Here is a 25,327-nt window from a genome sequence, read left to right on the forward strand (position 1 = left end):
TGGAGGCCTTGAAGTAAACAGGCAGGCTTCACAAATGTGAGGGCACTAATGTGGGTTCTCACACTTAACATTTTTATTGGGTATTATAACACTCAGTTCTATTCTTAGAGCTGGGCTATCCAGTATGACTGCCATAGCCACATGTGGCTATTGAAATTTATATTTAAATTAAGTAAAGTTAAAAATTCAATTTTCAGTCTCACTGGCCAAATCTCAGGTGCTTAATAGTCTCATATAGCAAATAACTACTGTACTGGACAGCACAGATATCAAATATTTCCATCATTGTAGAAATTTTTACAGAACAGAGCTATTCTAGAGTAACACTTTAAATCTCTTGTTCTTTCTCTGCCCACACATTAGGCAAGTCTTATATCTCAGAAAATGTCCTGAAATGTTTCAAAAACTACTTTGTTTGTATTTTTAACTGATATGTACTGCTTTATTTTTTATAATATTAATTTATTACCTATTTTCTGCAAATACTTAATTATATGCAAATGAAACATTAAAGTTGTAACTAAAGTTGCAAATGCATTTATGTTGTTTACTTATAAGTTGTTATGGCAGCTTAAACGCGACTAATGATGAAGATACAAGAAGAAAAACATTAAGCTACCAATTCAAGAGGACTCAGATCTTAATTGTTTTGTTCATTATTATATCCACGGATCTAACCCCGTCTCCTAGATTTAGTAAATAACCAATATTTCTGACTGAATGAATAAATGAAACAAACAGGCATTTCCTCCCCGGACTTGAATTTGTATATCATAACCCTTCAGTCTGGCTTATCCTGTTTCCCTTTGATTAGTTAGTAGTGACAATCAGATCTCCACAGTGCCTGCCTATCAGTGGATATAAGAGCACAGGGATTAGATTGAGGAGGAGGCTTTTTTTGTCTGTTTCTTTTCCCCTTTTCTTCACCTAAAAATACTGTTTTCCCCCTTTCTTTCCAACCAGCTACAAGCTTAGAAATACAGATTCTTTTGCATCCTCCTAATACCAAAGGTCTTTTAGTGGAGTGTAATTCAGCAGGTTGGTTCCCACAGCCTCAAATGGAATGGAGAGACAGCAGAGGAGAGATCATTCCACATGCATCAAAATCCCATTCACAGGATACAGGCAAATTGTTCAACATGAAGATGACCCTTCTCCTTAAACAAAGCTCCCAGGGGAATGTCACTTGCTACCTTCGAAACCCTGTAACTGGTCAAGAGGAAAGGACAAGCATTGTCCTATCAGGTGAGATATGTGTCTTTGTTCTTCAAATGTTGGCCATAAAATATAAACTATAAAATATAAAACATAAACTAAGGAGAAAAATTAATATGCTTTCTTCACTTGGTTTCTAGGATATTACATTCTCTTGGCTTTATTCATCATCTAACTCATTTTCTTTCTTATTCTCTTCTGCTACTTTATCTTTTTCACTCTATCTTCTTCATATAGGAGTTCCCCAGGGCAGAGTCTTTGTACCTTTTTTCTCTTTTGTCTTAATTCCCTCTCATGGCTTTAAGTACCAACAATGGGGCAATGGCTCCTCAAATGGTATCTGCTACCCAGACCTCTCTCCCAAACTCTAGTCTCATCTCTAAACTTACATTTCAATGTGAAAGTCTAATAAATATCCCAAATAAAACACATCAAACACTAAACCCCCAGTCACCTCCTGAGTTTTGCAACTTACTGCCTTCCCAATCACACTTCATGTTCTCAGTTTCAAAGAATGAAATTTTTGAAGTCATCCTTGACTCCCATCTTTCTCTCATATTCTATGTCACATCTATCAAAAGATAATACTAGCTCTACCTTTAAAATATGCCCAGATCTCACCACTTCTCACCTTATTGCTGTCATCCAACTCTGAGACACTTGCACCCATGGTCTAAATATTGGCAATAGTATCTGAAACATTCTCCTATTTCTAATCTTGTCCACTATGGTATACTATCAACATACAGATAAGAGATCCCATTTAAAACATGGGGCATCCAGCATCATCCTTTGTTCAAGACTCTGCAAAGGTTACCCATTTTATTCAAAATAAAATGCCCCACAATGCCCTGCATTATCCTTGCTCCCATTGCCTATCTGTCCTTATCCCCTAATATTCTCCTTTATGCACCCTTGTTTAGTCACACAGACCTTCTCGCTGTTTCCCAACCATGCCAGACTTGCTCCCACCTTTGGGGTCTTTGCTCTAGTTCCTGCCTTCTCTCTGAACACTGTAATTCCACTAAATTCCCTTATCTCCTTCAAGTCTATGCTCAACTCTCACTTTTTAAATAAGGACTACTTAGTGACAAAACAATTTGGAAAAATACAGCCTGCCCCCCACTAATTGGGATTCCCTATCTCCTTACCTTGCTTTAACTTTTTTTTTTTTTGCTTTAACTTTTTAAACATAGTATTATCACCGTTTAGCCTTCTATGTAACATATTTATTATGTTTATTGTCCCTTACCTATCTCCCTCTCTAAAACTTGAAGGTAGAAATCTCTCTAAAACTTGTAGAAATCTTTGTTGGTTTTATATACTTGATATACCCCAACTGCTTCAAGTATTGCATGGTGCATAGTAAGCAATAAATATCTGATACTTGAATGATCGAAATAAAACAAAATAAGTGTCTTGTAAACTGCTAAGTAAATATATTTGTATTTGTGTATGTCTGTGAAATTAGTGTTGTAGCCAGATGCTGAAAGGGATATTCTACTTCAAGAGTATTATCGTAGGAGTAAGTCCCTTATAGGTTTAACAATTTACTACTTTGAGATTATTTTTGTGTTTATTTGCTCAATTAACCTTCCAGAAAAAAAGCTTCAGATGATGGTTGTGTCAGAATTAGCAAAGCACTTCTATCAGACAAGCAGTTGCAGGGAGAGAAAGACAAAACTATCTTCTACCCCCAAAGTTCATAACAGAATATATATGTAGAAAACAAAGAAAGAAAATGGGTAAAATCCTTGTTAACTTATTTACAACTTCACTAAATAACCAGAGGCATATTTTCTGAGTTAACACTTTCCTAAAGTAGATGTGCACTTCTTAAAAACATGTTTTAAGAGAATTGTCGTTACCACAACCTTTGGGAATCAGGTTAAAGTTCTGGGAAATAAAAACATTTGAGGGAGATCTTATTTTCTAGTCACTGAATGTCAGACAACATGGATAAGATTCAAAACTTATGATAAAGAACAGATTATAATCAAAATTTAATCTTACTTGAGACTCTGTCTCTGTCTGACTTGTGAGCTGACAAAGCTCTTTTTCAGCTCACTGGGTCTCAGGGTCGGGGAATTCATCTGGATATAGGATTAGCTCCAAAGTCATGGGGTTTTCAATCCCGTGAATTACATGGAGAAAATCTCCAGCTCAATCCAGATTCCTGCCACACCAACATACCCAACATTGTGAGTAGCAGAATTTGAGATTGGCTCTCTTGGATTCATTTCCTTGTATGTAATGGCATGTTCTAGGTGGAGTACAGAGTTTTCTCTGGGAAGAAAGATATCAGATTCCCAAACAAAATGATGGGTGTCCATGCTTAGTATGTGCAAAACAGCAGGCCAAAAATATACTTGTTCACATGAATAAAAATGGAGGAAAGTTTGCATAAACGTGTGTCTCTAAATGTATTCTGAAGCACAATGCCAGACCCAGTGAATATATTGGGAAATTCAGGGCTACACATATACTGATTATTTAGACAAAAGGCCTGAAGGACTGAGTTTCATCTGAGGCTTGGTGGGAAGAAACTATCTCTACCTCTTCCCCATTAGTCAGGGAGAACGTGAGCTAGAACAAATGGGAAGAAATGGGGTGAGGGAGTAAGCTTCCTTCACTCACCTTTGCTCCTGTCTCAAAGGAAATGACACCTGACTCAGGCTCTTTCTCACTTTTCACCCACCCAAACATAACTCTCTCCCCAACTAGCTTTAGTCTAATATCTCAAGGTCATGGGGTCTTGAATGGAAACATACTTTGGATGAATCATCATTACTGGTTTTGTGGGTCCAAACACTCCAAGTTTCCTAAGTGGTGAAATCTGCAGCTCTCTATTTCAGATAAACTTTTTCCATGGAACACTATTTGGATACTGAATCTGAGCCTAATTCTGGTTACGCTGTTGATGATTATAATGGTGCCCAGTATCCAGCTACATCGCAGATTGCAAGGTGAGTAGGTCTGACAGATGGAAGATGCAAAGTGGGGTTGGGGGAGCTACAATAAGTCTAGTTAACATCCATTACCAAACATAGTTATATAATTTCTTTTTCTTGTGATGCATACTTTAAAGATCAGCTCTCTTCCCAACTTTCAAATATGCAACACAGTATTATTAACTATAATTGTCATGTTGTATATATCCCCATGACTTACTTATTTTCTAGCTGTAAATTAGTATCTTTTGACTCCCTTCAACCATTTTGCCCATCCCCCTCCCCTGCCTCTGGCAATCACCAGTCTGTTCTCTAGCTATAAACTTGGTTTTATTAGTATTATTAGTAGTAGTAGTATTTAGATTCTACATATAAGTGAGATCATATTTGTCTTTCTCTTTCTGACTTATTTCACTTAGCATAATGCCCTCAAGGTCCATCCATATTGTTACAAATGGCAAGATTTTGTTCCTTTTTATGGTAAATAATATTCCATTGGAATATTACATGGAATAACATTCCATATATATATTGATATCATTGTATATATATATATATATATATATATGTATATATATATATACATACATATATATATATATATATATATATATATATATATATATATATATATATAGTACACAGCATTCTAGTGTGTGTGTGTGTGTGTGTGTCACATTTCCTTTATCTATTCATTCACTGATGGCCGTTCAGGTTTTTTTCTATATCTTGGCTATTGTAAATAACACTGCAGTGCACATGGGTATGTATATATTTTTTTGAGTTAGCATTTTCATTTTCTTTGAATAAACACAGTCATGCTCCATTTAATGACAGGCATGCATTCTGAGAAATGAGTCATTAGGCAATTTTGTCATTGTGTGAATATCATAGAGCGCACTTACATTAGGAGGTACACTATACACCGAGGCTAGATGAGCCTATACACAGAGCCTATTGCTCTGTAGGGGAGAAAAAAAATCACTTTTCCTCCACCCTTCTGGGTTCTTGGCTGAGACATCCCTGTAATAAAAAACAGATTAACAGGAGCAAAGCAAACCAAAGTTTAACTCTTTCACTGTGTTAATTGATTTCAAGTTTTTTTTTTTTCAAAATGTGTCAGAAATCCACAAATAAAGCCCAAGAAGTTGATATTTTGACTATTTTATGCATTTAATAATAATAATTTGAACTGTTTTGTATATAAATGATATTGTTTTTATGTATAAAAATTTCTTATTGTTATTCATTCTTGAAAAACACAAAAATATAGAAAAATGTACATCTGCTTTCCTAAACTTTCTTTCTGGAAGTTTCCATCCACAGTCAGCAAATGGAAATATTCATTGGGATCTATCCAACTGTTGTGGCAGAAGGGTTAATACATACATTCCTCTATACAAGGAAGAGACCCAGGCAAACTCAGTGACTCTCCCAAATAGTTGAAGCCAGCACCTTAAATACCATCTTCAGCTGAAGACTACAAAAGGTGTTGGGGGTAAGGAGAGTTAATTATGGGAGTTTACCTGGAAAAACACAGTAAACATGGGTAAGGTTTTTATTGTCTTCTGTATTGATAACAGTTTCTAGAGATAAGGTCATCCCTTTCTTTCTGGTACAACTAGGGAGACACCTTACAAATAGAGATTTCCCTTACAAATGCAAATGTTTTTTACAAAGGGTAACTTATACTTGATCTTCAGATCTTTTCCCATGTCTGCTGTTTCTTAAAATTAACCAGCCTAAAATAATTATTATGCCAAATAGATATATTTTTGCAGTGACACATTCTGTTCCCCTATAGGTCCTAGGCCACAAATCTGTACAGCATATTATTATACTGAATACTCCTGGCAACCGTAACACAGTGGTAGATACTCGTGTAATGCATTGCGCTGCCGCATTATGGTGGCTAAGATATCAGTAGGAGATAGAAAAATGTTGGCTCCATTATAATCTTATGGGACCACCATCGTATATGCAGTCTGTTGTTAACTAAAATGTCATTGTGTGGCATGTGACTGTGTTTAATATTTGAGGGACCTCCATACTGTTTTCCATGGTGGCTGTATCAATTTACACTCCCACCAACCCTGCACAAGGGTTCCCTTTTCTCCATATCCTCGCCAACACCTATTTGTTGTCTTTTTGACAACAGCCATTCTAACAGGCATGAGGCAATATCTCAGTATGGTTTTGATTTGCATTCCCCTGGTGATTAGTGATGTTGAGCATCTTTTCATGTACCTTTTGGCCATCTGTATTTCTTCTTTGGAGAAATGTGTATTCAGATCCCCTGCCCATTTTAAAAATTAAATTGTTTATTTTTTTTGCTGTTGAATTGTATGAATTCTTTGTATATTTTGGATGTTAACCCCTTATCAGATATATGATTTGCAACTGCTGTAGATTCTGAGGTTTTTCTCAGACCTTGTTTGAATACACCTGTTTCACACTTGCACGCTCTTGTGGCAGAATTCTTTAGCTTTTGTGTCTTTTCATAATTTTTACAACACACCATGTTGGCTGCTCTCAGTCTTTCTTGTTTCCCTGACGGGGCTCTACAGTTCAAGTCTGTCGTTTCTCCCTTGCTCGCACACCCTGGCCTGCTTTCTGTAGATGCTTCCTGTCTGCTAGCGCTCACCCTCTCTGCTGTGCTCCAGAGCAGGCACAGGGAGCCAGTCACAAAGGGTGTGTGAATTTCACCCATGGTGTGCCGGGCATGCCAGCAGGCCACTGGGGAGATTTGGGGGTCAGGTTTTCCCCTGGCTCATAGACAGGCTTCTCGATGGAGTAAGAATACAATAAGCGGAACCATATCCTGTTAATTCCCTGCTTAAATCTTATTTCTTAAAATTAAACCAGCCTAAAATAATTATTATGCCAAATAGACATATTTTTGCAGTGACACATTCTGTTCCCCTATAGGTCCTAGGCCACAAATCTGTACGGCATATTATTATACTGAATATTCCTGGCAACTCTAACACCGTGGTAGATACTCCTGATCTGCTCCTTCCCCTCACTCATGGAGCTTCCAATTTAATACAGTGGATACTGTGAGAGCTGAATGAGTCTTTTTAGCAGCCTCAGGAACAGCTGGGGAAGCCAGGCATTTACTCAGTGGCTCTCCCATCTCCCAGGGGAGAAATCACAGATAACACACTTAGCCCTAAGTTGTGCTTCCTTGGGGAGAGGGCAAGCTGGTCTCCTTATCCACTCTAGTGCATTCACTCTCATAACGTTTTTTTATCCCCGTGACTATTTTGTAACTACCAATTTATATTTCTTAATCCCTTCACCTTTTCACCCAGCTGCCCAAACCATGAGTTTGGCAACCATCAGTTTGTTCTCTGTATCTGAGTCAGTTTCTGTTTTGTTTGTTCGTTTATTCTGTTCGTTAGATTCCACCTGTAAGTGAGATCATGTGGTATTTGTCTTTCTCAGTCTGACTTATTTCACTGAGTAGAATACCCTCTAGGGTATTATTGCTCCAGGGGAGTGCTGGAACTTCTTGTCTATAAACCTGGACTTCCACAAGGCTCTCTCTTATGTAGCTAACTACCTAAGTCAATGTTTTCCATGTGTTTCAGAACCACAGGGAAGAGGGGCCGGAGCCAGTTCACAGTGTTCCGTATGTAGCAGAGCCTGTACCAAAGACTGTCTGCCTTCTAACCGAAGCACAGGTGGGCAACTCGTCCTGGGTCCCTTGGTGTATGGCTGTGTATACCACAACTCCCTCAGAAACACTTCTTTTTGTGGATGGGTGCCAATTTTGTTGTGGCAGGAGGGACAAAAACAAGAGACATCATACACCACCATAAGGCTCATCAATCATTGTATGCCATCATTCAACCACTAAGTTAAACTGTGCCTGTAACTAACTCTCCACAGAGGAGTGGGCACCACCTGTGGTATTAAGCCCCCACATCATAGGAAATTTTCATGAGAAGACTAGATAGCCCCATGACATTATAATGGTATGTGCTAAATAAGATTTTAAACAATATGTTGTCCGACAACCCTTTCATTCATGAGATTCTTGTTTCCAAAGCTCTTATGATCTCTAAGGCAATCAGAGGTCTCCAGAGCTACCCTACTCCTGGCCTCTTTCAAACCTGGATGAAATGATAATGACCAGTGCATAACTCTTGTCTCATGCTCTTTAATGGGGCACAGAGATTGAAGGGCTAGATGGAGAAAAAGAAAGATGAGTTGCTTTTCTCTAAGTCTGTTTAGCCTCAGCCCAAAACCTGTCCCATCCTAGGAACAGAGCTTGGCTTTTGTCCTAGTCACCAACAGCTTTAGACCTAAGCCTTGGTCCTTTCCCACCACCTCCCCGCTTAGTCCTAATCTAAATTAATACAAAAGGATGGCATTAAAATATAGCTCTTGCTTTCTTGGTGTATTTTTTTTTTCCAATCCTAAATACCTCCACAACAATAACCAATGATTATGATATCTCTTTTTCTTCAGGTTGCTTCTGCAAATGGAACTCTCCTATTGGAGTGGGCTTGGGGATAATACTGGCTTCCATAGTTGTGATCACTGCCCTCATTATCTATTTGCATCACAAAAATAGAGGTATGTGGGATCAAAAATGTGGGAGCTTCCTGAAAATATTTCCTTTTCCAAATGCCCAGTCTCTGGTAAAACATTTAACTAAAGAACAGTGATATTTGTTTGAATTACAGGAACAGTAAACACTTGAATTTCATATCACAGGGTTTTGATCCCAGCCTCCTGAATGTTATGGGTTTAGTGATACAAACTGCTGATGCTTCTGCCCCCTAAGGAAAGAAAATATTTTCTTCAGTTTTAATAACTCTACTTTTGCCAAAAATCCAGTCATCATTTCACCTAACGAAATATGCCAATTTTTGCTTTTTCCATTCTTACTTTTGGCCTGGAGGAGGTAGTAATTCCACATATCTCAAACTTTTGGGGGTCACAGATTTCTTTTAAAAACTGATACCAAGCAATAGATCTTCTTCTCAAAATAAGTCATCTGTCCACACATATTTTGCTTAATTTCATGGTATGCATGGACACCTGAAACTGATTCTTCTTTTCTTTGGCTCTCTTAGAGGGTGAAATTGAGAAGGTAATTGTGTAAGTTTTGGGATAGCTGAATTTAACACAATTTGAAATGTGCCCTCAGCTCTATCTTTGAGGTCCCCATGGAAATTATGCATATAAGGCAATAATCAGCAAGGTAAGGTAATTCTTTCTTATAAACTGGAGCTGTAGCTGTAGCCAAAAATCACAATGCAGAAGTCATAAAGTAGGGCTGGACTATTGAGAGGATTTTATTTACTAATTTTCTCCTGTGAAATGAAGACACAAATGGCCTTAAACCAAACCAGACTGAAAGTGTTTTTTATATTTTATTCTAAGAAAGTCCATACCTGAGTCTGGCATATTAAGCATGTTAGAGAGTTAAATGCCATATCGTCAGTGTCAGAGAAAAGGAGCAAGATGCTATAACAATAGCTAGTATATATTAAATGTTATGTGTGCTATGAATTTTATATAAATTAATATATGGCTGACCCTTGCACGACATGGGTTTGAACTGCATGGGTCCACTTATATGTAGAGGTTTTTGTCAGTAAATATATTGTAGAATTTTTTGGAGATTTGCAACAATTTTAAAAATTCACGGATGAACCCCGTAGCCTAGGAATATTTTTAAAAATTAAGAAAAAGTTTGGTATGTCATGAATGTATAAAATATATGTATTTTCTCTTCCTATGATTTTATGTATTTTCTCTTCCTATGATTTTCTTAATAACATTTTCTTTTCTCTAACTTACTTATTGTAAGAATACAGTGCATAATACGTATGACATACGTGTTATGTGTTAATTGTTTATGTAATCAGTAAGGCTTCTGGTGAAGAGTAGACTACTAGTTAAATTTGGGGGAAGTCAAAAGTTATATTCAGATTTTCAACTGTGCCAGGGTCTGTATCCCTAACCTCCCATATTGTTCAAGAGTCAACTATACTTATTCTTCAGAGAATTAGATTTTGTCAGTGATAACATCTGTACACAAAAAAGTTAAATAGCTTATCCACATAGCTAAGTGATAGTGGAGCCAGGATCCCAACTCAGGCATGTAGAGTCTTTAGCCCTCTGTTTCAACAACCGTAGTGTACTGTTCCTCGATGAAAGTGAATTAAAAGGAAATAAAAAGCAATATTTCGTCATAGCTATCTTGTGAAAAGTAGTAGATCACTGTAGGGAAATATAGCCTGGACATTTAGTGATTTATGGGCTTCCAGGAGATAACCAAAAGCCCCAAAATGGGCAGCAGGTCACTGTTACTGTCAAAGCTGACTTGAAATCCTTAAGAATGAGGCTTGGGATTACAACTTTATATTTGCTTGCTCTAACCTGAGGACCCACAACTGAGCCATCAATCAGAGACCTCCACCCACATTGCAGACTTCTCCTGGTATTTAGGCAGATAATACCTGCCCACCCACTAACCTCTTCTCTAATTGCTACTGACCCTTCTTCTCTGTACTTAATATATACTTTCCTCTGAGGATATTGCCTTCTCTCTTAAATGTTTCATTTAGCAGCCTCTCTCCCTATACAGGCAATTTTCTGTTTACCCTGCCCTTTCTGTACTAATTTTTTTTAATTTATTAGTTTCAGGTGTACAAGACAAGGTAATACTTAGACGTTCATCATTTATAACCCTCACACTGTGAACACCCCTCCTAATTTTTCTTCTTCATGTTTATCAATGCAGAAATCACTTGTTAATTCATTTAACAAATGTAAGTTGCCAAAAAATTTCACAAGCATTGTATATTTTAATTCTCTAACATCCTTATGCAATGCCTATTATCTTCTCCATTTTGGAGCTGCAGATACAAAGATAAGCTTTGATTAATTTATATCAGTTGATCTAGCAAGTCATATTATCCCTGGGATTTGAACCATGTGTTTCTTAGTCTGAATATTTTACAGTAAATCATATTGCCTTCCTAAATGCAGGTAATTGTTTCTTCTAAAAAGAGAAAGCCAGCATTTGCATCTCCAACAGATACATTCTGCTCTGCCTGTTCTCTGTGAAGTTTATGGACAGAGAAACCTTCAAGAGATGTACACCATTTGTTTCCAAGAATCAATGGCAGACTAAAGCTAGACTTCCTTGGTTATACTTATCATTAACTGTGAACTTGGGAAAGTTAAGTCCCTGAACTGCACTTTCCTCATCTGTGAAATATTGATGATAATATATACGTACTTTATAAGGTTACTTCAGATTAAATTTATCTTTATATCAAAATCATTTAGCTTGGCTTCACACATAGTGTGAGCAATATTACTATTTTTTTCTATTATTATCATTATTATTAATATTAGTTAGGGATTTTATCCCAAATCCCTTTCTGGTGACCTCATTGGATAGGAGAACAGGACTATATGTGTTTGCCATCCTCCTTTTTTCCTTACCCCCCTAGCTCATGTCATGTCTTTCTTCACTTGCACCCCACCATGATCTTAACTAGCCTTTTAAGCATGGAACAGTTCTAGCCATGTAGGAAGGAAAGAAAATCAAAAGCTCAGCTTAGATTTACACACACACACACACTCCTCTGAGTAAAATACTCTTAGAATTTTTAGACTATTTTATTTCCAATATTTTCCTTCAATTTTGTTTTAAATTGTTTTCTATTCCTTATGAGAAGAGACTTCAAATTCTCCTAAATGTTGATGTCAGAAAAATAGATGTGACCGAGAGAGACTTGCTGACATTCTACTCTCTGATGATTTTTTTGCACGCCTACACAGAGCAATTTTTCTGTTTTTAAGTTTATGCTATTACCTTTATAAAAGGAATCTCTGACCTCAGCTAGGGCAGAGAATTTATCTCAAATTATAAGGGGAAAGTAGATATTAATTAGGTAACTACTTTACCCTCTACTTGTATAAGACCATATAGAATATTTCAGCTCCTTTATCTCCATGACATGAAATTTGAAGCCAGCAATCATAATGCTTTCTGAGTCTTCTCTTGTCTGATAACAATAGCATCAATTATTTCAACTGTCATTTCAATTACATGAATTTAAGACTCCCTGACCCCCACTTCTCCATCTTTACCATTTTGGTTGCCTTTCTCTACAGATAGGGGAAAGAAGAAATTTTCATCTACCCTTCTATGTTCTTTTAGCTGCTCTAATAATGAAATTGACATGAGACAAATTAACAAGAGAAAAATAAGCAAATTTAGTTGCATACATACATACAGGAATCTCACGTACATAGGAGAGTCAGAGACCCCACATACACGAGAAGCTCAGAGGCAATAAATTTAAATGAGGTGGATATGACATTCTGAGCTAAGGAATGAACTAAGATGCCCGGGGCTTCAGAAGGGAGAAGGGCAATTCACAGGATAATAAGAAGAACAGATGTTCAGTAATTAGAAGTTTGCCCTATCCTATAGATAGGTTATAAAAGGTTATTTCTGGTAATAACTCTGATAATGGGCAAGGCCTCAATTTAAATTCTTTAAGGGAGAGGTAAAATTTCCCCCCGAACTCACAGGGTCTTGATTGCCTACAGCTCAAGGTAATCCACATGCCAAAGTAGCACATCTTGGGTAAGCCTGTTCCGAACCCCGTCAGTACGAATCAGTGAACAATCCCTGTCAGTGAGGCAAAATGCACTTAATGTAGCAAAGTAACTTCTAATAGGCATAGCTGTCCAGTAATGAAACAGATAACCTAATTGTTGGCAATGGTCGTCCCAGCACAAGACATATTAACCAATATTATGAGATGGGGATGTTTTCCAGGTTAGAATCACCCAAAAAAGATAATTTAAAGGAGACTTCTGCTCCAGATAAGAAGATTGACTTTTGAGAATTGAAAGATCTCTCCCATTTCAGAGATTCTGTTCATCCTAGGCTATTCAGTTTCACCATGCTCCTTAAAACGCTTAGAATTCTTGAGGGCCTATAGCACCAGACAAAGAAAATAAAGGCAAAATGTGTGTACCTATTCTTCAAACTCTGGCCAACCAGAAAGCAGGTGTCATGTTGCTGGAGTGGAAGAACATATATCTGTCTCTTTGCAGCCCTCTTCCAGACTCGGTCCAAACTCATCTCCAGGATCGTCCAATAACCCAGCCTACTTCTCCCCCACCGTCATATAAGCCTGAAAGTAGGAATAAATAGGAACTTGAAAAGTAATCTATTATAAATCTGCACTTCCCTGCTGTGACCCTCCTAATTCTTGCATCTTTCTCTCCAGTCCCTCCTTCAGATCCACATTTCCAATTGGACACCATTTGGTTGGAAGACATGACTATGGTCCTTGGTGTTCTGATGGTCTTCATCACCATGGTCATTTCCTTTGTTTACTTCAAATTCAGAGGTAAATGGAATGGGAAGGGTGATAACTCAGAAGGGATAGTTCCTCTGACTGATCTTCAGATGTCTGAAGAGGGGGCCTTTCCAGTCTTTGTGCCTTAATAGATGGAGAATAAAAGAAAGACATGTACCCTGTTATAAAGGTTTCCTGATTGCAGAGTTCTTGAGGCTTCTGGGGTTTCTGCCAGTGTTCATGCCTCAAATTCCAATGACAGTCTCAGTTTTAATTTTGTAACTGTGACAACTCTCTCAAGTAAACTTGGAAGGCCCAGTTGTTTCATTCACTAAAACTTTCTGTATCTTGAGCTCTTTGCCAGGCTCAAGTGTTTTCTTCTACTTTGATCTCAAAGGCAGAATTGGAAATTTGATATTATAGGTTTGTTTTTTGTTTTGTTTTTTTCCAGAAATTTTAAGTGTCCACAGAGACTCAACCAGGAACATTTCTGAGCCTATGTTTACATGAGGGTATATACCTTTGAAACATGGCCTAATGCCCAAAGATGAAAGTCTCCTAAGGAATATGGAAGGAAATGTAGTCACCCAGGAAGGAAAAAAAATTAATACTTGATACTTGTGTTCCACCAGTAATCTACAATCCTGAAAAGTTTCAGTTAAAAATATATGCTTCTCTGCTTTTTCTGTCTGACTTATTTCTCTTAGCATCATACAATAAAGATCCATCCATGTTGTCACAAATGCTCCTATATCATCTTTCCTTAACGCCGAATAGTATTCCATTGTGTATATATACCACAACTTCTTTATCCATTCATCTATCGAAGGACATTTTGGTTGTTTCCATGTCTTGGCCACCGTAAACAAAGCTGCAATGAACATTGGAGCACACGTGTCTTTATGTATAAATGTTTTCAGATTTTTTGGGTATATAAACCAAAAAACAACAAAATAACAAGACAAACAAATGAGAAACAAAAACTCATAGACACAGACAATAGTTTAGTGGTTACCAGAGGGTAAGGAGGGTGGGGGGTGGTAGATGAGGGTAAGGGGGATCAAATATATGGTGATGGAAGGAGAACTGACTCTGAGTGGTGAACACACAATGGGATTTATAGATGATGTAATACAGAATTGTACACCTGAAATCTATGTAATTTTACTAACAATTGTCACCCCAATAAATTAAAAAAATATATGTATATATGCAAGGTTATGTAAATACGTACCCTTGATTACCAGCAGATTCCATCATCCCCCCTCATATGTAATGCAAATCCATGGTGAGTTATTATGAACATTGAATGTTGATCATTAAAAAAAAAAAGGATTACAATCTGTTACTTGGCAAGCATGTTGAGCCACATGCAAGCCACCTCGTGAGGCTCTAACCCACAACCACGGGTCACCCACTTATGCACTGCTGTGTAAGTACCGCATGCTAACCAACTGTACCACCAGAGAACTCCTATAGGCCTTCCTGATTTCTGTCTAAGTTAAGTTTTCTGTCATAAGTTTTGACAGGAGAAATTATTTTTACTCAATCAAAAAAGGTCCATAGCCTAGAACCACAAAGAATGTGTATTTTAGGTTTTTTTTGTCTTTGTATCCAGTGACTCTTGGCTTTTCTATACTACCTGTGGAGAGACGCCTGGTGTTAAGGTGGCTAATTAGGACAAGCCAAACAGAAAGTAACCGTCAAGGCTTTATCCCCTTGGCACGGTAATGCAAGAGGCCAAAAAGGGAAGTAGTGCTGGCTCCTCACAGTTCCGTTTTTCCCATGAAACAGCACTGGGCAAGGTCAGATGACATACAGTGCGTGGGGGAAATTGTGTCTCACTACAAAGGAGCACTAAACAACATTCTCCTGCAGTTTTATGGACTGGGGGTGTATGGGGAGGAAAGACACAGAGAAGGGCTAGGAATGGAAAAGTACTGAGTCAGGGTGGAGAAGAATGTTGCAGTCATGATACTCCCCCTCTACCCCCCTCAACCCCTCAAAAAAGAGAAGATCTCAGCAAAGGTGACTAAAAAGCATCTAAGCTGAGGCCCTACTTCCCCCCCACACACACACATATAAAGAAGTCTCCAAAAGGAAGTGCCTGGGCTAGGAATACGTATATGCATATGAACATGGCTGCCTGGGAGTAGGAGAATGAGTCCTGATTGCAGCTCCTTCCAGAAATTTCAAAGCATTGGCTGTGCACCAAGCCTGATGTGGAGAGGACAGCTTTCCCACTTGGGGCCTACTAGGCAAAGCCTTTGCAATTTCCTATAATCAGACGTAAGGGATCACACATAGGATTTTGGCCTGGAGTCAGACTCCTCATTACCTCTGCAATGTTGAGAAACAGTCTATCAGTTGAGATTAAACCAATGCAAGGGACAAGTGTGTGCTTCCTACAGTACGGATTTATACTTCTCACCCCTAGTTTCACCAAGAACAACAACCTAATGATTCCTGCATCCACAGATATGAATTAATGATAGGGGTAAGTAGTAAGGAGTCTGTAGCCAATTTCTTCCACTTGAGTCATGTTTACCTATTGACCCAGGGGGTTTAAAAGCCGGGTCAGAATCAAGCAGAAGTTTTACTGTCTCTCACAATGAATGGGATCAGAGTTGCTAAGAAACAAGTCCTGTTTTCAGATATGTGGACCTGCAAGGCTGTTTTTTGAGCTGCTCCTCTGTATCCCATTGACACCAATGAAAAAGTTGCATTAGCCAGTCGAAAATTTTATCAAATATCTTTTTTGTTTTTCCCCAGAATTCTATGACAAAAAGGTCAAGACAATATATTAATTGATTTGAAGTAGAGATTATATAATGCAGTGAACTGAAAAGACCCAATACATTCTTTATTTTTTTATCACCATTAATGCTGTACTAATTTGTCTCACATCGCGAATATCATAGTTTTATAGCAACCTCATGATAGCATAGTCAAATTGGAAATGGCCAAGCTTGACCACAAATTGATATGCTCTAAATTAGCTGCTAGATTTTTAAAGTTAAAAAACTAACAAACAAACAAAAAAAACAACCACTTCTCATAATGGAATCAATTTTGCAAAGAAAAAATAATTTCTCCAAATATATTCCTTAAAATTTTTCTTAATGTTTTTTTTTAGTTCTGCCAAGTTTCTTTTGGGGTTTTATGATGAAACCTATGGCTTTTTTAGTAGCTACTTTCTATGTCTTTTCATTGAACAAGTTCAGCTTTTTTTCATATGTTGAATAGTTGATTATTCCAATTCCATGCTTCTTATGTTTCATATTTTTCCAAGTTCCAGAAGGTTAAAAGGATACATAAGAATATTTAGGAAAATTTAAAAAGTAAATCCACAAACGCACTGCAACTTCTGATGTATCTTGTGACATACACTTCAGTTTTATTGTGCAATAGTCTTTTCCAAGTAAACACAACATATATTGACTTGCTGTTATCTGAGTTATAGAAAATATTTTTGATTACAGTTTCACTAGGATTTTCATTTATTTTAGCTGTAAGGAGATAATATGCAAATTAAATCAGACTCCTTTCTAGAATGCCTTTATTCCTTGAAGGGCTCCTCCGTGCACAGAATGCCCTCTCATTGATTTAAGCCAGAGAATTCAAGTTAATGACTTCTAAATAAAAGTTGTTTCTCACGGCTTTCCCAAGGATGTCTTTGGCATCTCAGCGAAGATCAATCAATATGTTCTCAAACATGTTTTCATTTCAACTACTTGTCTTCAGTAAGATGTGAATTTACAATGCCTTGAGAAAATTTTATTTCCTTTACAGGTTACCTAGAAACTTAAGGGATTAAACAAGCATCAAACATCTCATCTGGATCTCTGAATAAAGAGACTACAGTGGAACAATATACTAAGAGCTCAGAAAAAAAAGTAACCAACAAATTTATATAGGTTCAAGTAATTGCCAGGTGAAAGGCAAATAAAATATATTTGTATCTTCAAACCTGCATTTTATTAAAAGCTCTTGTATAAACTATGTTAACTCAAAAAAAAAAAAGAGAGAAAGATGGAAATGTAATCAGAGAATAACAAATTAAGGGAAAAACTGAGACAAAACTAATACTCTACATGGTCAAATTGAAGAACTCTCTGAAAGCAGAAATCAATCTATATCAGTAATTAAATATCATATCTATCAGTAATTAAAGATGTCAATTAAAGAAACCTACTCGCAAATCCAAAATGTTTACAAGAGACTTAGCTAAAGCACAATGACAGAGAAGTTGAAAATACAAGAATGCAAAGACCAAAAATATGCAACCTGTACCAAAAAATAATGTGGAAAGATATATTAATATTAAGAGGAAAAGATAAAAGTAAATAAGTAAGGATAAAAAAGTCACCCACAAAATAAAGATAAAAACCATACACTAAAATTTTCTAAATATTAGTACATATACACTGATAACACATGCTTAAATCTATAAAGAAAACATTTTTTTAAATGTAAGTGAAAATATACAATTCTATAAATACTGAGTAAGATTTCAATATGCCTCTTGGCGTCAGGAATTGACAGATCAAACAATAGTACCTGCCTCATAGGTTCCTAATGTGATGACCTGATTTAATATTTGTGTAGCACATTTCTCAGGTTCTGATACTAAAGAAATTTTATTTATAAAATAAAGTAAAATAAAACAATATGTGAAAAGATTCTTAAAATTACTATTCAGGGTAAATGAAATCCAAAACAGTGAGACTTTATCTTACCACTATCAGTCTAACAAACATTTAAAAGCATCAAATTTTGACAATCATTTGTGTAAATGGGAAGTCATATATTCCTTATTTAAAAACAACTTAGTAAAAAACATTTTGTCAATAATTAATAAAAATTGTTATGCATAAAAATAAATATTTACATTTCCACTTAGACTAGGTGTTTGTTGTGGGTCTGAATGAAATTATAAAGAGAGAGATAGAATATTTATTTTTCAAGACAGAAATAAAATTCAATAAATTTCTTTTCAATATTATGAATATTTCTAAGCCGATGTTATAGTACATTCAGGCTGCTATAACAAAATGCCATAGATTGGGTGGCTTATAAACAACAGAAATTTGTTTCCCTCAGTCTTGGAGTCTGGGAATTCCAAGGTCAAGTATCCAGTGTTTGCTGAGGGCCCACTTCCTGGTTCATTGACAGCAGTCTTTCCACTGTGTCCTTACGTGATGCAATGGCTAAGGGAGAGATCTGGGGCCTCTTTTATAAGGGCATGATACCATTCATGAGGGTTCCATTGTCATGACCCAATCTCATCCTAAATGCTCCACCTCCAAACACCACCACACTGGGGACTGGGTTTCGACAGATGAATTTGGGGGGCAGGGAGACACAAACATTCAGTCTACTGCAACAGATAATGCTAAGTATAAAGTTATACATTAGATTTACATCAACACAGATAATGTTGAAACGCAAGTACACTTAGAAAGGATAACTAAGATTTAACAATAGTGAAATAAATTTGACATAAAACAATGAGATATGAAATGTATACTTATAAATACACACACACAATACATACAAAAACACATAAACTGCACAACAAATTCCAGATAGTTGTATCTGGGTAAATAAATAAGGAGAAGAAATATATTTATTGGATATTTGGCTGAATTGACAATTAATTTAAACAAAGAAATATAAAATAAATTGCCACCACTGCGTAATTTTGTTAATTGTTAATTTCATATTACAAATTGGAGAGCATTTATTCAAGAAAATTTACTGAGTCTTGATAAGAACAGTGGGAACCTGGCATTTTAGCCAAGGGATGCTTCCAGCTCCAACATGGTAGATATCAGGGAGATAGGCTTTCTGAAAAACTAGAAATGTTCAGGCAGGCCGGGCGGCTCGGGCAGTTGGAGGGCCTTGCTTCTAATGCCGAAGGCCACTGGTTTCCTTCCCATATGGGCCAATGAGCTGCGCCCTCTACCGCTAAGATTGTGAACAACAGCTCTCCCTGGAGCTGGGCTGCCGTGAGCAGCCGGAAGTTGGTGTGAGCTGCTGTGTGCTGGGCTCAGGCTGCAGGGTGACCAGCGGCCGGTGAGAGCTGCTGTGAGCTGCTGTGAGCTGCTGTGAGTTGATGACTGGCGACCAACTACTTCAGCCCACGGGGAGTGCAAGGCCAGGGAGCTGTGTCCTACACAACTAGACTGAGAAACAAGGGCTTGAACTGAAGGAGTGGGAGGGAAGCAGAAGGAAGGTGTGGGGACAGAGCCAGGAGTGCAGTTTCCAGGCTCTCGCCCTCACATGGAAAGGTGCTGGTTTGGGTAGTAAATGGCTATCAACTGTGATTGGATGGCCATCAGCTGTGTCTAGTTGGATGTCAGCTGTAACCAGTGAGCCATTGGCCACTAATATAACTGCCGTGGCTACACTAGCCGAAGATTGAGGGTTGCAGAGGTGGATTGCAGTTAGCAAATGAGGTTGGTTGGCAGAGAAGCGGACAGTGGGTGGAGGATTGTGTGGCTCCTGCTTCCTGTGTCTCCAACCCAGCCGCCAGCGAGACTATACTGGTATGACTCCCCTATCTATGGCTCTGTGGGTGTTCCTTTTTGGCCTCACCATGTCCTGAGTTTTTATGTGGGGAGTGGGACCAGAGACCCTGCATGACAAAAGGGGTGAAACAAATTTGAACAGGTGGGGGGGAAAAACAAACAAAACAAACAAAAACTAGAAATCTTGAAGGAGAAATACTGGCTTACAAAAATCCAAGCATTGACTGAGCTTTTCACACCAGGGTAAAGATGTACCATGTTTATAGTTTGATTCAAGAATTAGGAGGTCTTGGTATTTGTAAATATCTTCTTAAACTAAAATAACCTCACTTCTCTCAGATTGTGATATAATCATCTTTATTTAACCTGCATTTTTTAAGGATAATGTCAACTGGAACAAAACCCTAATTGGAACTTATTTCCTTCCAAAGTGTTAGATCAGTTATTTCATTGTTGCATGTCTCTTTTGTATTATGTTGAAAAGTCAGTCTGAATTCTCAGATTGCTCTAAACATTTTTGCTTCAATTTGGTTTTCATAGTCTATTTATGATGTGTTTGATATGGTTTAATTTCTATTTATCCTTCTTGGGTTTCACATACCTCCTTGAATACATGAGTTTAAAAATAAAATTCCAACAATTGTTTCTTCAAATATTTTTTCTGCATCATGCTCTTTTCCTTTTCGGGTGTTCAGTTACATGTATATTAGATCTTTTCATTGTGTTTGTTATCTCCCTATGCTTTTTTCTTTATTTTCTATTCTTTCTTCTTTCTGTTCTTCAGTTTGGATTTTTACAATTACAGAGTCTCCCAGTTCACTAATACTGTGTTCTCCCTGCCTAATAGACTACCAAACTATTTTAATGAGTGTTATATTTCAGAAGTTATATTTTCTTCATTTGGGAATCCCAAGCATTTTTCTATCATAGATTCCACTTCTATGGTAACGTTATATAAAGCTTCCTCTACATGTTTGAACAAATTAATGATATCCTGTTTCCCCGAAAATAAGACCTAGCTGGACCATCAGCTCCAATGCATCTTTTGGAGCAAAAATTAATATAAGACCAGGTCTTATTTTACTATAATATAAGAGCAGGTCTTGTATAATATAATACTATAATATAAGACCAGGTCTTATGTTATGTATAAGGCCGGGTCTTATATATGAGACCTGGTCTTATGTTAATTTTTGCTCCAAAAGACACATTAGAGCTGATGGTCCGGCTAGGTCTTATTTTTGGGGAAACATGGCAGTTATTTTAAACTTACCAGCTAATTTTACTATCTCAGTAAACAATAGGGCCGTTGGATCTATTTCTCTTGTCTGTTTTTTCTCTTAGTTTATGTGAGATGATTCTGTCTTCTCACATATAAAAAAAGTTTGATTTAAGGACATTTTGATAGCTTTATAATGTATCAACTTGTCTAGGCTGAACTATACTTTCCAGAATGCCCTTTCTTTTATGTTTCCAATTAGGATGGGCCACAAGGGAAATGTGCAGATAGATATACAATTGCTCTATCTTCCCATTAATCTTCCTTCAACTTCTCTGACTCTTAAACCAAATGCATGTGTTAACTCTGTTATAAAGTTGCCCTAACTTCTGCATAGTCTCCTCAATAAGGTCAGAGGAAATAATCCTGAAATAGAAGCAAGAATAGATATAGATACCAATCCAACTTTGTGATGGTCTAGCTCATGCATGTGGGTTCCAACTTATATGCATCTTTGGTAATGAGGTCCATTTATGCTCTCTTCCAGTACTAGTCAGGGAATGCAGGCTGTTATTTTCAAGATAACCACTGAGCTGGGAAGCAGAATATGAGGTTCCATTAACATGCCGCAAAGTTCACTGTCTTACCTAAACTCAGCTGTTTGTTTGTGTGTTTTTTTTTCTGATTAAGTGTCCTTCTGGTTGTTGCAAGCTTTTGGTTAACTTCTGGAGTTCTGAAAAAAGTTGATTTCTAACATTTTTCCCTAGTTTACTTATTGCTTTATAGACGAAATGTATTAGTCAGTTTGGGGTAACATAACAAAATATCATAGACTGAGTGGCTTAAACAGCAGATATTTATTTTCTCACAGTTCTGGAAGCTGAAAGTCCAAGATCAGGGTGCTAACATGGTCAATTTGTGGTGAGGTCTCCCTTGCTGGCTTGTAGGTAACAGCCATGTCACCATGTGCCCTCATGACCTCTTCTTTGTGCACACCCAGAAAGAGAAAGAGAGAGAGAGAGAGAGAGAGAGAGAGAGAGTTCTCTTGTCTCTTCTTATACTAAAATTAATCCTATCAAAATATGCTGAACTCAGCCCTTCAAATTCCACAACTAATTTAACTCTGCTATTTAGAGAACTATATTCGCGTGTTTCTAGTTCTGATCCAATCATGCAGATCTCACAGGGGACCTTTTTAAGTTACCAAACCTAGGAGAGAAGCAAGATTGCTTAAAAACAAGCCATTTCTTACAAAAACTCTATTCCTTAGCATCACTGGGTGTCCCCTCTAGTTTATTTTCTCTTATTTTTAAAACCCAAAACATTAACTATCTTAAAAGTCCAGCTCAAATCCCACATTCTCCAAAAATCTTTCTTTCAGATGTTAGGTCCACATCACTCTTATCCTTCTCTGACATTTTGGATTAAGGTATAAAAGTTCCCTTTCTTAAAGTCTCATGTGGACACTTACACGTTGCCTCGGATTGATTTTGCACTGAGGTCGACAAGTACATCATGTCTAAATGTTCTACTTTGCCCCATACTTTATACTAGGTTACATATGTAGTCATTAGAGATATACAAATTAAGACCCTAGTATGATAGCACTACATGCCAACCCAAATGGCTAAAGTTTTAAACAATGACACCTACGTATTGCTATTATGTAGTAGCAATTATGTTTTCTGTATAATTACTAGTATAATTATACAGTTATTATTTTCCAGGTATTTATTTTTCCATCCTTTTACACCAAAACTGATTTTATCATTAAGTTTTAAGCATATATATTAGTCAGGGTTCTCCAGAGAAACAGAACCAATAGGGTATATATACGAGGGCTGACTATTACGTTTGAGAACTTGTCATAATGATGTTGCTGACCTTTTTTTGATATCAGAGAGATTATTCATTATGAATGTGTTCCAACTGAACAGTTAACCAAGTTAATTATTTGGAAGTACTGAAAAGGCTGTGTGAAACAGTTAGACGACCTGAACTTTTTGCCAGCAATTCACGGCTCTTGCATCACGACAATGCACCAGCTCACAGGGCACTGTCTGTGAGGGAGTTTTTAGCCAGTAAACAAATAACTGTATTGGAACACCCTCCCTACTCACCTGATCTGACCCCCAATGACTTCTTTCTTTACCTGAAGATAAAGGAAATATTGAAAGGAAGACATTTTGATGACATTCAGGACATCAAGGGTAATATGACAGCAGCTCTGATAGCCATTCCAGAAAAAGAGTTCCAAAATTGCTTTGAAGGGTGGACTAGCCCCTGGCATTGGTGCATAGCTTCTCAAGGGGAGTACTTCAAATGTGACCATAGTGATATTCAGCAATGAGGCATGTGGCACTTTTTCTAGGATGAGTTTGCAAACTTAATTGTCTGACCTCGGTGTGTGTGTTTGTATAAATTTATTATATAAATTACGTATATCTATATAAATGTATATATATAAATTTATTATATAAGTTTATGCACACACACACATTTATTATGTAAATTGGAATGTGGTTTTGGAGAACAAGAAGTCCCGTGATCTGCCATCTTTGAGGTAGAAAACCAGAAAAGCTGGTGGTATAATTCAGTAGGTGTAAGTTCAAAGGCCTGAGAACCAAGGGAGCCAATAGTGTAACTCCCAATTCAAGGCTAATTGCCTGAAAACCAGGAGCTCTCATATCCAAGGGAAGAAGAATATGGACATCCCAACTCAAGAAGAGAGAGAATTTGCCCTTTCTCCAATTTTTTGTTCTATTTGGGCCCCTTGTGAATTGGCTAATGCCTGCCCACATTGGTGAGAGCCATCTGCTATACTCAGTCTACTGATTCAAATGCTACTTTCTTCCGGAAACATGCTCACAAAAACACCCAGAAATAATGTTTTATCAGTTATCTGGGCATCCCTTATCCCAGTCATGTTGATGTATAAAGTTAACCATCAGAGCATAAGTCCTGAAAATCAAACATTTTCTGTTTTGTAATTTCATCCAATTGAGTCTTAGTTTGAAAATCAAAGATTTGAGTCCATTTACATATCTGATTATGATACACTGGGATTATTTCAAGGAAACATTTCGATTTTGTGATATGTTTGCTTCTTAGCTTATCACTTTTTCTACCTATAGCTACTGCCCTTGCTGGAGTTCTTTGTTATGGTGCAATTTACATTTGGTTTAGATAATTTCTCATGTAAATTTGCAAGGAAGATACATATGTAATAAATACATTCAAAGACTACAAAATATCTATGAAAATTTTTATTTTGCTCTGATACTTTGCTCATCATTTGACTTTGCACAAAAGCACAGGCCCTTGATCCAAAGTGCTTTTTTCTCAAAGTTTTATATAACTGCTTCTGCTGTTCTCAAGTGTCCTATGTTTCAGATGAAGAGTCAGATGTCCATGATTATAGAAAATCTGTTAAGGAAGCAGCAAGAGTTATTATTGAATGTATGTGGTTTCAATCCTAATTAAACTTAAGGTCTGGGGAAGGAGCGTACATCAAAGGTCATGATGGTACTCACTGACATTCATAGGACAGTGAAGCTCAAGATCAAAAGATTATTTTCTAGACAGAACAAAATGGGAGAGAGAAAAGAACCTCTGTGGTTGTAATGTTTTGTACAATTAAATTCTAGAGCAGAAACCCGTATCAACAACCATTTTTGTGTAAATTACATGTGTCATTCAAGAAGTTGAGTGGATAAAGAGATACATAGACAGCAGTAAAGATATTGGCTTAATATCGTGTAAGTGACAAAATCTGAGGGCTGCCTACTACAAACTTGGAGAATACCATTTAGATAAGTGAGAAGAGTCTCTCCCAAGACAGATTTGGTTCTAATTCCACATTGGGGTATTTAGAATATATTTGTTAAGGAAAAAGTTAAATGATATGGTTTGGAAGTAGAGTGTTAATTCAGACGTCACAGCTATGACCCATTCCTTTGATAATTGCAGTCCAATAAAAGGAAGCCCGATTCTTCTACAATTTCTTAACTAAGATAGAAACAAGCCAGGACAAGACACACACTTTGTCTCTTCTCAAAA

The 25,327-nt window shown here is 37.1% G+C and overlaps 2 protein-coding genes across 5 annotated transcripts in view; one reads left to right on the forward strand and one right to left on the reverse strand.

The window, feature by feature from the left end:
* Positions 1-14,256, forward strand: part of LOC308501040 (putative selection and upkeep of intraepithelial T-cells protein 1 homolog) — a 36,247-nt gene extending 21,991 nt beyond the window's left edge. For 3 of the 4 annotated variants that reach the window (XM_081056639.1, XM_081056638.1, XM_081056640.1), the window contains 6 exons: positions 964-1,245; positions 4,071-4,181; positions 7,760-7,852; positions 8,643-8,750; positions 13,445-13,567; positions 13,968-14,256. In XM_081056639.1, the coding sequence (XP_080912765.1) occupies positions 964-1,245; positions 4,071-4,181; positions 7,760-7,852; positions 8,643-8,750; positions 13,445-13,567; positions 13,968-14,026 (776 nt within the window). In that variant the 3' untranslated portion in view covers positions 14,027-14,256. Of the gene's footprint in view, positions 1-963; positions 1,246-4,070; positions 4,182-7,759; positions 7,853-8,642; positions 8,751-9,327; positions 9,513-13,444; positions 13,568-13,967 lie in introns of those variants that run through there. The other variant, XM_081056641.1, reaches the window with a different exon arrangement.
* A 7,910-nt stretch (positions 14,257-22,166) lies between these two features.
* Positions 22,167-25,327, reverse strand: part of LOC308500351 (selection and upkeep of intraepithelial T-cells protein 1-like) — a gene marked incomplete at its 5' end in the record, with an annotated part of 39,393 nt that continues 36,232 nt past the window's right edge. The window contains 2 exons of the mRNA XM_081054906.1: positions 22,167-22,252; positions 23,389-23,420. Coding sequence (XP_080911032.1) covers positions 22,241-22,252; positions 23,389-23,420 — 44 coding nt within the window. The 3' untranslated portion in view covers positions 22,167-22,240. The remainder of the gene's footprint in view (positions 22,253-23,388; positions 23,421-25,327) is intronic.

The sequence above is a fragment of the Rhinolophus hipposideros genome (genome assembly GCF_964194185.1).
Source record: "Rhinolophus hipposideros genome assembly, chromosome: 8".
NCBI lineage: Eukaryota > Metazoa > Chordata > Mammalia > Chiroptera > Rhinolophidae > Rhinolophus > Rhinolophus hipposideros.